The sequence below is a fragment of the Bombina bombina genome, chromosome 2 (genome assembly GCF_027579735.1).
Source record: "Bombina bombina isolate aBomBom1 chromosome 2, aBomBom1.pri, whole genome shotgun sequence".
Classification (NCBI taxonomy): domain Eukaryota; kingdom Metazoa; phylum Chordata; class Amphibia; order Anura; family Bombinatoridae; genus Bombina; species Bombina bombina.
Window position 1 is genome coordinate 849,019,715 of NC_069500.1, and position 20,087 is coordinate 849,039,801.

Here is a 20,087-nt window from a genome sequence, read left to right on the forward strand (position 1 = left end):
CTCCTACCTGACACCTCCCTCCCCTGATCCTTCCCAAACACCTTTCTACCCCCCTCACACACACACACTGGTCACCACCATCTTAGGTACTGGCAGACAGTCTGGCAGTATTCAGATTAGGGCTGGTCTACTTTGGAACACCAAGGCCATGACGACCAAAAGTGCTATGAGGCGGCGAAATATCAAAGGGATCCGCCGCTATATTGAGCGAGCCAGCGAAATATTCCAAAAGATTTGATTGCGAGATAGTGATAGACATCGCCAAGAGGCATTACTAGACTCTTTTAAGTGGGCATCGATTAACAAAATCTACTGGTGAAATATTCAAAGCTCTATCACCCTTGCCACGCTTGCATTACATCTACACAAACACGGAAGCTAAATTAAAAAAGAAAATGTGCAATTTCTGAAGTGTAACGTTGTTTTGAGAGTTTATGATAATCACAACTCACAATCAAACGTGTTAACCTCACTGTCATAATTACAGATTGAAATGCAGACCGCTGCATGTGAAAAACACTTGCAGCACACTTAGATTCACTCATCGCAAAATGCATACCGCCACTTGCGAAAAACACTTGCAGCACACTCAGATTCACTTATGGATAAACAAATACCGCCACTTGAGAAAAACAATTGCAGCACACTGTTCACAAGGAGATGTGCATTGCTCTGTTTATCAAAACACGTTCCCCCCCCCCACTGTCACAACTTCACAACGAGATGCACATTGCTCCATTGATCCAAACACATCCGTCCCCCACTGTCACAACTTCACAACGAGATGCACATGGCTCCATTTATCAAAACACGTCCCCCCCCCCCCCCCCACTGTCACAACTTCACAAGGAGATGTGCATTGCTTCATTTATCTACACACGTCGTCCCCACTGTCATAACTTCACAAGGAGGTGCGCGTTGCTCCATTTATCAAAACACATTTCCCCCCCACACTGTCACAACTTCACAAGGAGATGCGCATTGCTCCATTTATCAAAACACGTTCTCCCCCACTGTCACAACTTCACAAGGAGGTGCGCATTGCTTCATTTATCAAAACACGTTCTCCCCCACTGTCACAACTTCACAAGGAGGTGCGCATTGCTTCATTTATCAAAACACGTTCTCCCCCACTGTCACAACTTCACAAGGAGGTGCGCATTGCTTCATTTATCAAAACACGTTCTACCCCACTGTCATAACTTCACAAGGAGGCGCGCATTGCTTCATTGATCAAAACACGTTCTCCCCCACTGTCAAAACTTCACAACGAGATGCACATGGCTCCATTTATCAAAACACGTTCCCCCCCCCCCCCCACTGTCACAACTTCACAAGGAGATGCGCATTGCTTCATTTATCTACACACATCGTCCCCACTGTCATAACTTCACAAGGAGGTGCGCGTTGCTCCATTTATCAAAACACATTTCCCCCCCACACTGTCACAACTTCACAAGGAGATGCGCATTACTCCATTTATCAAAACACGTTCTCCCCCACTGTCACAACTTCACAAGGAGGTGCGCATTGCTTCATTTATCAAAACACGTTCTCCCCCACTGTCACAACTTCACAAGGAGGTGCGCATTGCTTCATTTATCAAAACATGTTCTACCCCACTGTCATAACTTCACAAGGAGGCGCGCATTGCTTCATTTATCAAAACACGTTCTCCCCCACTGTCACAACTTCACAAGGAGGTGCGCATTGCTTCATTTATCAAAACACATTCCCCTCACTGTCACAACTTCACAAGGAGATGCGCATTGCTTCATTTATCAAAACAAGTTCTACCCCACTGTCATAACTTCACAAGGAGGTGCGCATTGCTGCATTTATCAAAACACATTCACCCCACTGTTACATTTACACAAGGAGATGTGCATTGCTCCATTTATCAAAAACACGTTCTACCCACTGTCACAACTTCACAAGGAGATGCACATTGCTCCATTTATCAAACCACGTCCCCCCCACTGTCATAACTTCACAAGGAGGTGCGCATTGCTCCAGGCCCGCTGCAAAGCATTCATTCCTGCTTTTTCAAACAAAGATACCAAGAGAACAAAGAAAAATTGATAATAAGAGTAAATTAGAAAGTTGCTTTAAATTGCATGCTCATTCCGAAACATGAAAGAAAATATTTGAGTTTACTATCCCTTTAAGCACGGTTTAGCCATTTGTCTCTCGCTGCAGATGTGGAAGTCCTAAGGAACTTGAAGAGTGAGTACTGGGGAGAATGTATTACGGCATTAAGGTATTATCAAGTCCTATTGTGAGACTCCCAAGCCGTAACTGTAACACTTGGATTGGAGGTTACAGTGCTTAAACGGCAGCTGACGTGAGACTGTTGCTTATAGACTTTTATCCTATAATTTTTAAGTGGATTGTGAACTCTATAGATGGTATTTGGACTAAAAAAGGTTTTTATTATTATACCCTTAGTAGTTTTTATGTGACCGGTCACATGTTATATACTTATATAAAATTTCGTCATGTCTTATTAATTAATATTTAGTATATATGCATTTCTGTTCTCCCAGATAGTTATTTTATTAACATACCTGCAGGCTCGCCAGAAACACAAGCCCTCAAGCTTCCATCCGGAGCTTGATAAATGGGCCCCTTAGTTTTTAATGTCCTTTGAACTTGACATGAAAGGGCACCAACAAATTTGAACTGCATTACAAATTTTAGTTAAAGGCACAATAAACACCTTGTAATTAATTACAAAAACATTCTGTAGTGCTGCTATAGAATGACCTATCGGTCTAAACTTTTTTTAAATAAATGAACATTCTTTTTAGTGCAATTGTTGGTCGACAGCCAAACTCCACCCACCTTTTGCCTCATGTGGAGGAGCCAATCAGGGCTTGAGTCTGCAGACAACAAGGCTAGATATGATCATAATGTTAGTATAAAGTACATTCATTGTTTTGCAGTTGTTCTCATTTAAATTCAGTTAGAGAAAGGTTTGTAACAGGGTTAGTATTAAAGAACCACTGGAGTGCACAACAAGGTCTGAGAATTAGAAAATCCTCAATTTTCAGAGCTATATTACAGATAAATAACTGTATATTGTAAAGTTGGTTCATTATGCATAAATAAAAATGTTATGTGGTGTCATCTGCCCCTTTAAAGTGAATGTCAATTTTTATGATAAAGTGCCCGGTTTTTGAAAAAAACTATTAAAAACAGGGGCACTTTCATTCATGAAAGTTTACATTGCACCAGATTTTACAAATACTTACCTTCTCCTGAAACACTGGATTGCCGATCACCCCGCCTGCTTCTTCCTGCTGTACTAACACAGCAATGACGAAACTGGCTTCCTCCAATCACGGTGTGGCCTCGCTCCTGGGGGGAAGCTGTGATTGGAGAGAGCTGGTTTCGTCATTGTTGATGAAGTACAGAGGAGCTGCAGGCGTGGGATCAGCGATCCGGCGTTTCAGGAGAAGAAGGTATTTGTAAAATCCAGTGCAATGTAAACTTTCATGAATGAAAGTGCCCCTGTTTTTAATTTTTTTTTTTTTTTAAAAACGGGCACTTTATCATGAAAGTTGACATTCACTTTAAGCATGAAAGCATAAAGAACTCCCAAGAAAAATAATAATGGATTCATTTATGTTACACATGAATATATATAAATATATATTTGCAGTAAAAAAATACAAACATTTCCCTCCTTTCCTGGTACATTTTCTTATGTATATACACACAAGATATAGGCATTTGGAGATTTGAGTACCTAAATATATAAATAATAGTGAGCAATGATTTCCTTTCACAGCTTATCCTCATAAATATTACATTTCTCAGGAAACATGCTAATTTAATGTGGCAATTTAGCATTTTTAATTGATGCCAGCATTATAATATCATCCCTTGGCATTTAGTAAACCACCTCAACAAGAACACGTTATCTCCTTTTAGAATACAAAACATTCATTAGCTAAATTTATCCTGCACTTTATGTTCGGTTATTATCTTTCATAGCCTCATTTTGCAGTGTAAAGTCACCATTGATCATTTTGCAGGGATGAGCTACAGTATTATCCAGACAAGATATTAATAATGGAGAATCATTTCAAACACAGTTATAACATATCATGATGTTGATGTGTCCAGAGAGAGTGATCCTCATACAAGAACAATTTATGCATATGCTTGAAAGGGATATCAGTAATATCTTAGCCCGCTGTGGGAATTAAAAATCATGAACAATTGCTTAGCGCTAGATCTGAGAAATCAAGTTTGGATTTTATCATTACTATAATACGTTACATTCACATGGTATACTCGACAGAATATACAGTGATACAGATATGAAACTGTATTAAAATAAACATGATATTGAGGGGGGAAAAAGGGCTAAAAATAAAAATTACGTCTCATCAAGGGTGACATTTAGTATGTTAATATACTGGATAATCTGCAGAGAAAAACATAGGCATTTAATCCCAATAATGACTGAATGATCCCAAATGGCTTAATGAGTAACCTTACAAATTAGTGTGCTATTAACAAATGAATAATTAAACAGGGTTTCTGAACCATGCATATATTTTCTTGCTATTTATATCCAATCTATTTTGCACTGTTATCGCTGACCCAGAAACCCCCCCCCAAAAAAAAAATGTGAACCATTCCCAACATATGTCTTTGCTCAATAAACCATTGTTTTCTGGTTAAGACTTGAGAACGTAACTGACAATGAGTAAGGAATACTAGACGTGCACTTTCTGCAATTAGGCATTTGTTTGCATAAATGGGTAGCGTCATTCAGGTTTTTTCAGAGCCGGAGATATTTGTCTAACACATTGGCTACAGAACTGTGCAAACACCGATCTTTGTGTGTAGCACTATTGGAAGAATATATCTGGCTACAAAAATAGCTGAATTATGCCACCCATAGCCATATTTGGCATTTGTTTATACAAATGAATCCGATTAAGACAACGCTGGTATTACAGGGTTTTTTTTAAACCCGGTGTTAGCTGCAAAAAGGTGAGCGTAGAGCAGAATTTAGCTCCACATCTCACTGTAATACCAGTGCTGCTTACGGTAGCGGTAAGCTGGCTAAACGTGCACGATTTCCCCATAGGAATCAATGGGGCTGAGCCGGCTGAAAAAAAACCTAACACCTGCAAAAAAGCAGCGTTCAGCTCCTAACGCAGCCCCATTGTTCCTATTGGGAAATTAATTTTATGTCTACATTTAACACCCTAACATGAACCCTGAGTCTAAACACCCCTAATCTTACACTTATTAACCCCTAATCTGCTGCCCCCAACATCGCCAACACCTACATTATAATTATTAACCCCTACTCTGCCGCTCCGGACACCGCCGCCACCTACATTATCCCTATGAACCCCTAATCTGCTGCCCCCAACATCGCCGAACCCTACATTATATTTATTAACCCCTACTCTGCCACCCCAACGTCGCCGCAACAATATTAAATGTATTAACCCCTAATCTGCCGCTGCCACTATAATAAAGTTATTAACCCCTAAACCTAAGTCTAACCCTAACACCACCCTAATTTAAATATAATTTAAATAAATCTAAATAAAATAACTACAATTAAATAAATTATTCCTATTTAAAACTAAATACTTACCTATAAAATAAACCCTAAGCTAGCTACAATATAACTAATAGTTACATTGTATCTATCTTAAGTTTTATTTTTATTTTACAGGCAACTTTGTATTTATTTTAACTAGGTACAATAGTTATTAAATAGTTATTAACTATTTAATAATAGCTACCTAGTTAAAATAAGTACAAATTTACCTGTAAAATAAATCCTAACCTAAGTGACAATTACACCTAACACTACACTATCATTAAATAAATTACCTAAACTAACTACAATTAACTACAATTAAAATAAAGGGACATTAAACCTAAAAACTTTCTTTCTTTATTCAGATAGAGAATACAATTTTAAACAACATTCCAATGTTCTTCTATTATCTATTTTTCTTCATTCTTTAAATATCTTTTGTTAAAGAAATAGCAATGCACATGGGTGAGCCAATCACACGAGGCATCTATGTGCAGCAACCAATCAGCAGCTACTGAGCCTATCTAGATATGCTTTTCAGCAAAGTATATCAATGGAATTAAACAAATTATATAATAGAAGTAAATTACAAAGTTGTTTAAAATTGTATGCTTTTTCTAAATCATGAAAGAAAAAATGTGGGTTTAATGTCCCTTTAAATAAACTAAAGTACGCATTCTATTGGCTGATTGGAACAGCCAATAGAATGGGAGCTCAATCCTATTGGCTGATTGGATCAGCCAATAGAATGCGAGCTCAATCCTATTGGCTGATAGGATCAGCCAATAGGATTGAACTTCAATCCTATTGGCTGATTGGATCAGCCAATAGGATTTTTCCTACCTTAATTCTGATTGGTTGATAGAATCCTATCAGCCAATCGGAATTCAAGGGACGCCATCTTGGATGACGTCATTTAAAGGAACCTTCATTCTTCGCTTGGACTTCATTTGAAGAGGATGCTCCGCGTCGGCTGGATTGAAGATGGACCCACTCCGCTCCGGATGGATGAAGATAGAAGATGCCGTCTGGATGAAGACTTCTGCCGCTTGGAGGACCTCTTCTGCCCGGATCGGATGAAGACTTCTGCCCCTCTGGAGGTCCACTTGTGCCCGGCTGGGTGAAGACGTCTCAAGGTAGGGTGATCTTCAAGGGGGTAGTGTTAGGTTTTTTAAGGGGGGATTGGGTGGGTTTTAGAGTAGGGTTGGGTGTGTGGGTGGTGGGTTTCAATGTTGGGGGGGGGTATTGTATTTTTTTTTTACAGGTAAAAGAGCAGATTACTTTGGGGCAATGCCCCGCAAAAGGCCCTTTTAAGGGCTATTTGTAATTAAATATAGGGTATGGATTTTTGTTATTTTGGGGGGCTTTTTTATTTTATTAGGCGGATTAGAGTAGGTGTAATGAGTTTAAAATTCTTGTAATTATTTTTTTATTTTCTGTAATTTAGTGTTTTTTATTTTTCGTACTTTAGTTTATTTAATTTAATTGTAGTTAATTGTAGTTAATTTAGGTAATTTATTTAATTATAGTGTAGTGTTAGGTGTAATTTTCACTTAGGTTAGGATTTATTTTACAGGTATATTTGTCTTTATTTTAACTAGGTAGCTATTAAATAGTTAATAACAATTTAATAACTATTGTACCTAGTTAAAATAAATACAAAATTGCGTTCTTGTGCAATGCTGAATTCCGGCAGCGGAATTCAGCCCGCCAGAGGTGAGCTGCGGCGGACAGGGCTGCGTATGTCTGCCCCTGTCTACCGCAGGTTAATAAATCGACCCATTAGTTGTGCATACTAAAACAATTTTGCAATATCCTTTTTTATTTTTTTTTATTTCTTGTGTCATTTAGCTCTGACAATTGTGGCTATTCTAATTCTCACAACTGAAAGGCTAACCTTGCTACATATGTTTTCCTAATTGGCTTTAAAGGGACAGTAAACACCTTTAAATACATTTTTTATTGTGTTGCTTTAGAATAACATATCAAGCAAGACTAAACGTTCTCAAAACAAAGTAACATTGTTTTCAATGCTTTTTTTTTCCATAGCCAAACTCCACCCAGCATTTGCCTTATTTAGAAGAGCCAAACCAAGGCTAGCCATTGTCATAATGTTAATTTAAAATGTATTTTTTACAGTGGTTATCAGTTTATATTAGGGAAAGTTATGTAGCTTGGCTAGCCTTAAGAATTCAGCATGGTGTATTTCAAGTTCGGAGAAAGTCCTCCATTTTTAGAGATAATTACATACAAGGAGGCAAAGTAAATCATGAAAGTTTTTTCATTATGTGTGACTAAAACTAGGGGAATCTAGGGATGGAGTGGTAAATATTCAAACCCTTTAATCTCAGCTCCAGCCAAAAATGGAATCCCCGTGGATGCATTTCAGGTTTGCGTAGAAGCATTTTTGTAACATACATGTATTACCAAAAATATGTCTAGTGTATTTAAGTATGCACGTGCACCAGCATTTTAACCACAGCACTTGCTCAGAGAGCCTAAGGTGCTTGTACCATCTGGTAATGACTCAGTTTGTTAATTGCTGACATGATGCAAAACCCACTGGCGCTCTGAGCAGCTGCAGTAATACAATGCTGGTGCACTGAGAATATCTAGATATGAGTCACATGCATGGGCAGAAGAAAATGGTCATACAAAAAAAAAAACAGTGATAACTTTTACTAGAAGCATTTTTGCCAATACATTTATATTGTAAATATGTTTCTATTCAAAGATGTATTTCATCCAACTGCATTTAAAGTTTGACCGGAATGTCCCTTTAAGCCCTAGAAACACCCAAGATCCAGAAATTGCCTGCTGTTTCAAACGTGTGTGCTATGGACATGTGAAACGAAAACATAATTTAATAAAAAATACATACATATTTCAATACATATTATTATAATAGGCCATCAAAAAGGCATAGAGACCCCCATAACCCCTTGTTATAAAGCCCATAAGCCCCTCTTTAAAATGAAGCCCCTATATACTGTACGTTTACATCGCCTGGTGATCACTGTATTAATAGTGATCACCTTGCATGAATAAATGTGCATTCATTTGAAGAGAGGCTCATGGGAGCTCCTTTGTGTTTGTCTATAGAGCTTAGGGCGAAAAAAACACATAAAATTGTAAACCTATTATTCAAATTTTAATATATACATATATATATATATACACACACACACATTAGGCACTTATAATAGGTCATCAAAAAGGCCTAGAAAAAAAATCTAAAACCCTACATAGGTTTTAATAGCCAAGTAATCACAATGGTCATAGTGATCACCTGGCGTGAATATAATGTCCATTTGTTTGATTATAGTCTCATGAGAGCCACTATGTGCACATCAAAGTTATATAATAATAATCCCTTCATCTTTTAACTAAAGTGTTTAGCACAAATAAAAAAACACACATTATAAATATACCTGTGTGTGTGTACAGTATATATATATATATATATATATATATATATATATATATATATACGTATATATATATATATATAAAATACATAGGAGTTGAAGCCATTTGTGTGAGGTTGTTGGCAATATTTTTTACCAAATGGTGGTTTTGCTTGCACCAGGTATGGCTTCAAATACTGGTCAGCCAGGTTGACTCCCCCCATATATTTATTGTAGTCAAGGACACACTTTAGTTTGTTGATTGGCTCGTGCCCTCTCCTTTTTTTTATTACTGGCTCTGTGGCTTCAGTGTGCATTTTGTATAAAAAAATCTTTCTTGTCCGTAATTCTGAGCGCCAAAAGTTTACAAAGCTGTTGGGGAAATCCTCTCCTGTTTTTTTGAACTGTGCCACAAGTACAAATGTCAAAACAAAACAACATTTGTGAGGTACCTCAATAAAAAACTATTTAAAAAAAACAACAACATTTTTAAATAACTTAATACTTGTATAAAAATCCTCCAGGTATAAATAGAAGCCTTTGTTAAGGAAGGGAAGGATAAGGTCCCACACTATCTTTCCACTTGTGCTTTTAGATTCTGTACAATCTGGGGGATCTAACATGCTGTCTCTTCCTGTAGATATACTTAATGCACAAGTATATCCTGTTGTACTTTAACACAATTCATAAACTTCCACCCCACAGAGCCTTTTTTGAGGGTATGTACTAATTGAACAGCAGCCTCCCCTTAAATTGCATTAGCATCAATAGAAATGTGTTACTTGGGAACATACACTTCAGAAAATCTTTTAGATAAATCTGTTAAAAGGGGGCAGATTTTTACAAGCCTGTAATAAATTTGGATCATATTTGGGGGGGCTCGCACTGTTGTCAGTAAAATGCAAAGGAGCATCTGGTATCTGATCCTGGACATGATAGCTAGGAAAATAGCGGTAGTGAGAACGTGGTTTTTTCTCCAATGCATTTTGATGGTAGGTTTTTTATATTGCCCATAACAACCAAGAGTGTCCAAAATTGTTTAATTTCTACCATATAGCATAGCTGGATTCTGGCTATGCTTCTAAGAACTGTTGGGCATAAAGGTTAATTTGCTCTGCCAGATTTTCAAAGGAGCTGTCTGGCAGAAATAGTTTAAGATAATCAATGGCTTCACCAGAAGGAATGTCGCAGGTGATTCCAGGTTTTACTAGTAAAGGGGGAACACCAGGAACTTCCAAAGTTGGAGGTTCCCGCACCGAGTCCTCTGATCCAAGCTTTAGGAAGGCTACAGAGGCTTTAGAGAGGCTGGATAAGTCGTTCACATCAATGTCAGAGGCAGTCAGCGTCTTATCAGATGCAACGGCAGTTTCACTATCTGACTCTGCAAGGATTATGTAAGCCTCCTCGGAAATTTACTAAATGTGCCATTTTTACTGCCAAAAACCTTTTTTTTATCAATCTTTTTTCCCTTCCTAAATGTAAATATGTACAACTTTTTTCTTTTTCTTTTTAAAGATTTTCTCCCTTTCACTAAACCTTTTTCGAGTTCAAACCATAACCCTAATCCAACAATCCAGGAAACGTAGCGAATTTAGGGCTGTAACTGGCTGCAATCAGGATTAACACTTCTAAAAGCCCTCAAATTACCCCCAATGAATTATTAATTTATTTTTATTTTTTTAAAAAGGCCAAATACACTTAAAAATTAATAAAAAAAATATACAAAAAAAAGGCCTGATTACCGATGATCACAGTGAAGGTTCTGTTATGAAAGAGTTAACATTACTCTAAAACCCCAAACCTTAACCCTAACAATAAAGTATTAACTATTTGCTTACAGTGTGCACATATATATATATATATACATTGCCCTTGGCAGGAGGGCCTCTTTCTTTCTATACCTATCTGTATCCTAAACTCTCCATTAAAGGGACACTGTATTCAAAAATCTTTGATCATCCATACGAAAGTGGAGCATCAGCCATTCACAAATGCATACACACTTATTCTTGCACATGCTCAGTAGGAGCTGGTGACTCAAAAAGTTTAAATATAAAAAGACTGTGCACATTTTGTTAATGGAAATAAATTGGAAAGTTGTTTAAAATGGCATGCTCTTTCTGAATAATGAGAGTTTAATTTTGATTGAGTGTCTCTTTAAATGATTGCCCTTGGCAGGAGGGCCTCTTTCTTTCTATACCTATCTGTATCCTAAACTCTCCATTAAAGGGACACTGTATTCAAAAATCTTTGATCATCCATACGAAAGAGGAGCATTTAAGCACATTGACATTTTATTGCCAAAATAACTATAATGGAAAATCTGTTTTAAATTTGGACTAATATACCAGTATTACCTGTGCACTTCAATCTATTGCTCAATGACTCATAATTATGAGCATTGGCAGGAAGTGCCTATTAGGGTTGTACATTTGGGTCATTCAGCAGCTAACGAAGGGGGAATATGGTGGGAGCCAGTAGCATTCTGCTCTTCTCCAATCCGGATTTCTCCTTGTGAAAGTGCAACACAGTAAGATCTGTACAAGTCCAGATGTGTTGTGCTTTCAGAAGAAAGAAATCCGGCTCTAAAAGAACTGAATGTCACTGGCGGCCGCCATCTTCCCCATTTGTTAGATGATGAATGACCCGAATGCACATCCCTAGTGCCTATAAGCATTAATAGGAAGTTCACAATTGCTCTTTATTTGGTACAGTGCACCTTTAAATTTATATTTATACACACACAACTTTGCTGCCAATGTATATATTACATATTCCAATGCTAAGGTATATATATATATATATATATATATATATACACAGACATCAAAACTATCCCTGAAGTTCAGGGAGTCTCCCTGATTGTAATAGCGGCTCCCTAATGCCAGCAAATGGAATGCAATCTCCCTAAAACTCCAAGTACCATTATCCAATGTGGCCCAAATCCGGAAAAGTGTTTCTTTAAGGAATGCCTTTAGTTGCTGGGACGTTATAGAACCCTCAAAGCATGCATCAGTAACCAAAAAGCCCAGACAGTAACCAAAAATCCCCAACTGATTGCCTCCACAAATACTACCTTATATAATGCATGTAATGAATCTTCGTATTCTAAAATATTTAAAGGGACACTGTACCCAAAAATTTTCTTTCATGATTCAGATTGAGCATGAAATTTTAAGCAACTTTCTAATTTACTCCTATCATCACATTTTCTTCATTCTCTTGGTATCTTTATTTAAAATGCAAGAATGTAAGTTTAGATGCCGGCCCATTTTTGCTGAACAACCTGGGTTGTCCTTGCTGATTGGTGGATAAATTCATCCACCAATAAAAAATTGCTGTCCAAAGTACTGAACCCAAAAAAAGCATAGATGCCTTCTTTTTCAAATAAATATAGCAAGAGAACAAAGAAAAATTGATGTTAGGAGTAAATTAGAAAGTTGCTTAAAATTGCATGCTCTTTCTGAATTACAAAACAACATTTTTGGGTTCAGTGTCCCTTTAAGTATTCAACAAGCGTACGATCACTGGAAAATAGGTTTGTTGTATGTGGTTTAGCAATAAAGCTACTTTTTTTTAATGTGACTTTAATGAGAAGCTACTTTAATGATAAGTCTCTATCTTATTTGGGGTTTCAAGGTGTCCAATATATAACTGGGGGGGGGGGGGGGCAGTAGCGAGTGAAGCCACCTCCCTGAAATGAGTTTTTGCAGGTTAGAATGTCTGTATATACCTTGTAAGTTTGAGGACGGGCTATTATGTGCCCAAAAATGTTCACTAATAAAGGTGATCTGGATGAAAGACCTTTGGAGTGCTTCATGTTCTGATGTTATATATATATATATTAACATGTTTGAATAATGCTCCTTGATATGCATGATGGGTGGAAATTTGTTCATTTTGTAGGGTCATAAAAAAAAAATCATGATTCAGATAGAGCATGCAATGTAAAACAAAATTAAAATTTGCTTTGTTCTCATGAATATCCTTTTTTGAAAAGCATACCTAGGGGGGCTCAGGAACAGCAATGCACTACTGGGAGCTAGTTATGGATTACTGATGTGTTCAGCTATCTCCCAATTAGTGCATTTCTGCTCCTTCAAGAAAGGATACCAAGAGAATGAAGCAAATTTGATAACAGAAGGAAATTGTGTAATTGTTTAAAATGTTATGCTCTGAAAACATGAGAAAAAAATTGGGGGGTTTTGTGTTCTTTTAAATAGCCATTATAGTGATTAAAGGAAATGCTTTACTTTATTTGAGCATGTCTTTTTATCACTTGTCAATGTCATACAGAAAAGCTATGTGTTTAACCCTGCAAAGAAACTGACACTTGATCTAATGAGTAGCGCTAGTCACACAGCTGGGTTGTGCAACTAGTGAAGCTGATTGCATCAGTGGCAGTTTCCACTCTGGACCAGAAGTGCTCTGCAGTTCCTGAGCGGTACTTTCATTCCTCAAAGGGGTTAAACACATAATTTGTCTGTGTCCCTAGTGATAAAAACATAATTTATGCTTACCTGATAAATTCCTTTCTTCTGTAGTGTGATCAGTCCACGGGTCATCATTACTTGTGGGATATTAACTGCTCCCCTACAGGAAGTGCAAGAGGATTCACCCAGCAGAGTTGCTATATAGCTCCTCCCCTCTACGTCACCTCCAGTCATTCGACCAAGGACCAACGAGAAAGGAGAAGCCAAGGGTGTAGTGGTGACTGGAGTATAATTTAAAAAATATTTACCTGCCTTAAAAAACAGGGCGGGCCGTGGACTGATCACACTACAGAAGAAAGGAATTTATCAGGTAAGCATAAATTATGTTTTCTTCTGTTAAGTGTGATCAGTCCACGGGTCATCATTACTTGTGGGATACCAATACCAAAGCAAAAGTACACGGATGACAGGAGGGATAGGCAGGCTCTTTATACAGAAGGAACCACTGCCTGAAGAACCTTTCTCCCAAAAATAGCCTCCGAGGAAGCAAAAGTGTCAAATTTGTAAAATTTGGAAAAAGTATGAAGCGAAGACCAAGTTGCAGCCTTGCAAATCTGTTCAACAGAGGCCTCATTCTTAAAGGCCCAAGTGGAAGCCACAGCTCTAGTGGAATGAGCTGTAATTCTTTCAGGAGGCTGCTGTCCAGCAGTCTCATAAGCTAAACGAATTATGCTACGAAGCCAAAAAGAGAGAGAGGTAGCAGAAGCTTTTTGACCTCTCCTCTGACCAGAGTAAACGACAAACAGGGAAGACGTTTGTCGAAAATCTTTAGTTGCCTGTAAATAAAATTTAAGGGCACGAACTACATCCAGATTGTGCAAAAGACGTTCCTTCCTCGAAGAAGGATTTGGGCACAAGGATGGAACAACAATCTCCTGATTGATATTCCTGTTAGTGACTACCTTAGGTAAGAACCCAGGCTTAGTACGCAGAACTACCTTATCCGAGTGAAAAATCAAATAAGGAGAATCACAATGTAAGGCTGATAACTCAGAGACTCTTCGAGCCGAGGAAATAGCCATTAAAAATAGAACTTTCCAAGATAACAACTTTATATCAATGGAATGAAGGGGTTCAAACGGAACACCCTGTAAAACGTTAAGAACAAGGTTTAAACTCCATGGTGGAGCCACAGCTTTAAACACAGGTTTAATCCTGGCCAAAGCCTGACAAAAAGCCTGAACGTCTGGAACTTCTGACAGACGCTTGTGTAACAGAATGGACAGAGCTGAGATCTGTCCCTTTAAGGAACTAGCGGATAACCCCTTTTCTAAACCTTCTTGTAGAAAAGACAATATCCTAGGAATCCTAACCTTACTCCAAGAGTAACCTTTGGATTCGCACCAATATAGGTATTTACGCCATATTTTATGGTAAATCTTTCTGGTGACAGGCTTCCTAGCCTGTATTAAGGTATCAATAACTGACTCAGAAAAACCACGCTTTGATAAGATCAAGCGTTCAATTTCCAAGCAGTCAGCTTCAGAGAAGTTAGATTTTGATGTTTGAAAGGACCCTGAATCAGAAGGTCCTGTTTCAGAGGTAACGACCAAGGTGGACAGAATGACATGTCCACCAGATCTGTATACCAAGTCCTGCGTGGCCATGCAGGCGCTATTAGAATCACTGATGCTTTCTCCTGTTTGATTCTGGCAATCAATCGAGGAAGCATCGGGAAAGGTGGAAACACATAAGCCATCCTGAAGGTCCATGGTGCTGTCAAGGCATCTATCAGGACCGCTCCCGGATCCCTGGATCTGGACCCGTAGCGCGGAAGCTTGGCGTTCTGTCGAGATGCCATGAGATCTATCTCTGGTTTGCCCCAACGTGGAAGTATTTGGGCAAAGACCTCTGGATGAAGTTCCCACTCCCCCGGATGAAAAGTCTGACGACTTAAGAAATCCGCCTCCCAGTTCTCCACTCCCGGGATGTGGATTGCAGACAGGTGGCAAGAGTGAGACTCTGCCCAGCGAATTATCTTCGATACTTCCATCATTGCTAGGGAGCTTCTTGTCCCTCCCTGATGGTTGATATAAGCTACAGTCGTGATGTTGTCCGACTGGAACCTGATGAACCCCCGAGTTGCTAACTGGGGCCAAGCCAGAAGAGCATTGAGGACTGCTCTCAATTCCAGAATGTTTATTGGAAGAAGACTCTCCTCCTGATTCCATAGTCCCTGAGCCTTCAGAGAATTCCAGACAGCGCCCCAACCTAGTAGGCTGGCGTCTGTTGTTACAATTGACCAGTCTGGCCTGCTGAATGGCATTCCCCTGGACAGATGTGGCCGATAAAGCCACCATAGAAGAGAATTTCTGGTCTCTTGAATGGAATGAAGGACACGGCATGCATTTTGAAGTTTTGTTAACCTGTCCTCTGTCAGGTAAATCTTCATTTCTACAGAATCTATCAGAGTCCCCAGGAAGGGAAGTCTTGTGAGTGGAAAGAGAGAACTTTTCTCTTCGTTCACTTTCCATCCATGCGACCTTAGAAATGCCAGTACTATCTCTGTATGAGATTTGGCAGTTTGAAAGCTTGAAGCTTGTATCAGTATGTCGTCTAAGTACGGAGCTACTGAAATTCCTCGCGGTCTTAGTACCGCCAGAAGAGTGCCCAGAACCTTTGTGAAGATTCTTGGAGCCGTAGCCAGTCCGAATGGAAGAGCTACAAACTGGTAATGCCTGTCTAAAAAGGCAAACCTTAGATACCGGTAATGACTTCTGTGAATCGGTATGTGAAGGTAAGCATCCTTTAAATCCACTGTGGTCAAGTACTGACCCTCTTGGATCATGGGCAAAATTGTTCGAATAGTTTCCATCTTGAACGATGGAACTCTTAGGAATTTGTTTAGGATCTTTAAATCCAAGATTGGCCTGAAGGTTCCCTCTTTTTGGGAACTACAAACAGATTTGAGTAAAACCCTTGTCCTTGTTCCAACCGCGGAACTGGATGGATCACTCCCATTAATAAAAGATCTTGTACGCAGCGTAGAAACGCTTCCTTCTTTGTTAGGTTTGTTGACAACCTTGACAGATGAAATCTCCCTCTTGGGGGAGAGGATTTGAAGTCCAGAAGGTATCCCTGAGATATGATCTCTAACGCCCAGGGATCCTGAACATCTCTTGCCCAAGCCTGGGCGAAGAGGGAAAGTCTGCCCCCCACTAGATCCGGTCCCGGATCGGGGGCCCTCAATTCATGCTGTCTTAGGGGCAGCAGCAGGTTTTCTGGCCTGTTTGCCCCTGTTCCAGGACTGGTTAGGTTTCCAGCCTTGTTTTGGTGCAGAGGAAGTTGATGCTGCTCCTGCTTTGAAATTACGAAAGGAACGAAAATTGGACTGTCTAGCCTTGGCTTTGGCCTTGTCCTGAGGCAGGGCATGACCTTTACCTCCTGTAATGTCATCAATAATCTCTTTCAAGCCGGGCCCGAATAAGGTCTGCCCTTTGAAAGGAATATTAAGCAATTTAGATTTAGACGTAACATCAGCTGACCAGGATTTTAGCCACAGAGCTCTGCGTGCCTGAATGGCGAATCCTGAATTTTTAGCCGCAAGTTTAGTTAAATGTACTACGGCATCTGAAATAAATGAATTAGCTAACTTAAGGAATTTAAGTTTGTGTGTGATGTCATCTAGTGTGGATGATTGAAGTGTCTCTTCCAGAGACTCAAACCAAAATGCTGCTGCAGCCGTGACAGGCGCAATACATGCAAGAGGTTGCAATATAAACCCTTGTTGAACAAACATTTTCTTAAGGTAACCCTCTAATTTTTTATCCATTCGATCTGAAAAAGCACAGCTATCCTCCACTGGGATAGTGGTACGCTTAGCTAAAGTAGAAACTGCTCCCTCCACCTTAGGGACCATTTGCCATAAGTCCCGTGTGGCGGCGTCTATTGGAAACATTTTTCTGAATATAGGAGGGGGTGAGAAAGGCACACCGGGTCTATCCCACTCCTTAGTAACAATGTCAGTAAGTCTCTTAGGTATAGGAAAAACGTCAGTACTCGTCGGTACCGCAAAATATTTATCCAACCTACACATTTTTTCTGGGATTGCAACTGTGTTACAATCATTCAGAGCCGCTAATACCTCCCCTAGTAACACACGGAGGTTCTCAAGCTTAAATTTAAAATTTGAAATGTCTGAGTCCAGTTTATTTGGATCAGAACCGTCACCCACAGAATGAAGCTCTCCGTCTTCACGTTCTGCAAACTGTGACGCAGTATCAGACATGGCCCTTGCATTATCAGCGCACTCTGTTCTCATCCCAGAGTGATCACGTTTACCTCTTAGTTCTGGTAGTTTAGCCAAAACTTCAGTCATAACAGTAGCCATATCTTGTAATGTGATTTGTAATGGCCGCCCAGATGCACTCGGCGCTACAATATCACGCACCTCCTGAGCGGGAGATGCAGGTACTGACACGTGAGGCGAGTTAGTCGGCATAACTCTCCCCTCGTTGTTTGGTGAAATATGTTCAATTTGTACAGATTGACTATTTTTTAAAGTAGCATCAATACATTTAGTACATAAATTTCTATTGGGCTCCACTTTGGCATTAACACATATAGCACAGAGATATTCCTCTGAATCAGACATGTTTAACACACTAGCAAATAAACAGCAACTTGGAAATACTTTTCAAAGTAATTTACAAATAATATGAAAACGAACTGTGCCTTTAAGAAGCACAGAAAATATTATAACAGATAAAATAATTAAGTTATAGCATCAATCTTTGTCAGAATATACAGTTTTAGCAAAGGATTGTTCCCCTCAGCAAATGATAACTAACCCAGGCAGCAGAAAAAAATACACAAATAAACGTTTTTTATATCACAGTCAATACAATCAGCACAGCTCTGCTGTGAATGATTACTTCCCTCAAAAAAGACTCTTGAGATCCCTGAACTCTGTAGAGATGAACCGGATCATGCAGGAAGAAAATGAACCTCTGACTGAGTTTTTCTGATGCATAGTGAAAGCACCAAAATGGCCTCTCCCCCACACACATAACAGTGAGAGGGATCAGTGAACTGCTCTAATTTAAATCAAAACTATTGCCAAGTGGAAAAAAAGTGCCCAAAACATTTTTTCACCCAGTACCTCAGAGAAAAAAACGTTTTTACATGCCAGCAAAAAAACTTTTACCTCAATAATTAATTGTCATTTAAAACCTATTGCAAGTCCCTGCAAAATAGGTTAAGTCTATGTATACAGTTTAAAAGCCAGAGAAGTACCATTTCCCAGAAAACTGAAGTGTAAAATATACATACATGACAGCCTGATATCAGCTACATCTACTGCATTCAAGGCTGAGTTTACATTATAACGGTATGGCAGGATTTTCTCATCAATTCCATGTCAGAAAATAATAAACTGCTACATACCTCTTTGCAGATTAATCTGCCTGCTGTCCCCTGATCTGAAGTTTACCTCTCCTCAGATGGCCGAGAAACAGCAATATGATCTTAACTACTCCGGCTAAAATCATAGAAAAACTCAGGTAGATTCTTCTTCAAATTCTACCAGAGAAGGAATAACACACTCCGGTGCTATTATAAAATAACAAACTTTTGATTGAAGATATAAAAACTAAATATATCACCATAGTCCTCTCACACATCCTATCTAGTCGTTGGGTGCAAGAGAATGACTGGAGGTGACGTAGAGGGGAGGAGCTATATAGCAACTCTGCAGGGTGAATCCTCTTGCACTTCCTGTAGGGGAGCAGTTAATATCCCACAAGTAATGATGACCCGTGGACTGATCACACTTAACAGAAGAAAAGGCATGCTCTAACAAATTAGAGCATTTTATTTTATCACTATAATGACCCTTTAATATATGTCCCTGTAATCTAACAAGATTTACTGAACAGTCATAATCATTTAAAACAGTCACATGGTCAAACATTAAAAAAAACCTACAAAACAAGTAATGGAATGAAATGCAAATTAGCTTACTTTCTTCTATTCCACATTCAGAGCCACAGTAAAGCCTGAGCTTTCTGCATTAAACAGCCAGAACAGGAAAGCCTGGATTAAGGAAGCAAAGAATCAAAAATCCATTCAAAACCAGATTTTGCTAGCTGTGCATCTTTAGAAAGCCTGCTACACATCATGCCATATTAAGTGACTATAAATATAATCTTTTTCTTTTTCTTTTAGGTGCACCCATCATCTACTCTTCTTGATATCAAACAAAAATTCTGTCAAGCTTGTAAGTAGACATATTTTACACTGGACACAATTATAAAGCATTAAACTATAATGATGAACACTTATTAGCAGGGCCGGATTTACATCTCAGGTGCCTATAGGCACAAAAATCTGAAGCGCCCCCCCCTCCATAAAGTGAAAAAAAAAAATGGAGGAAATTTTTGCTGCGTCACAAGAGGACAACTTTAGCATATTCCCCATGCCAGGGGAGTAATTTAAAGGGAAATGGAAGGGGAAACTGAAATTAAAGGGACACTGAACCCACATTTTTTCTTTTGTGATTAAGACAGAGCATGCAATTTTAAGCAACTTTCTAATTTACTCCTATTATCATTTTTCTTCATTCACTTGCTATCTTTATTTGAAAAAGAAGGCATCTAAGCTTATTTTTTA

At 38.8% G+C, this 20,087-nt stretch overlaps 1 protein-coding gene across 1 annotated transcript in view; it reads left to right on the forward strand.

The window, feature by feature from the left end:
• TECRL (trans-2,3-enoyl-CoA reductase like) overlaps nt 1-20,087 on the forward strand; it is a 1,178,878-nt gene that overhangs the window by 79,623 nt on the left and 1,079,168 nt on the right. The window contains exon 2 of the mRNA XM_053700120.1: nt 19,644-19,695. Coding sequence (XP_053556095.1) covers nt 19,644-19,695 — 52 coding nt within the window. The remainder of the gene's footprint in view (nt 1-19,643; nt 19,696-20,087) is intronic.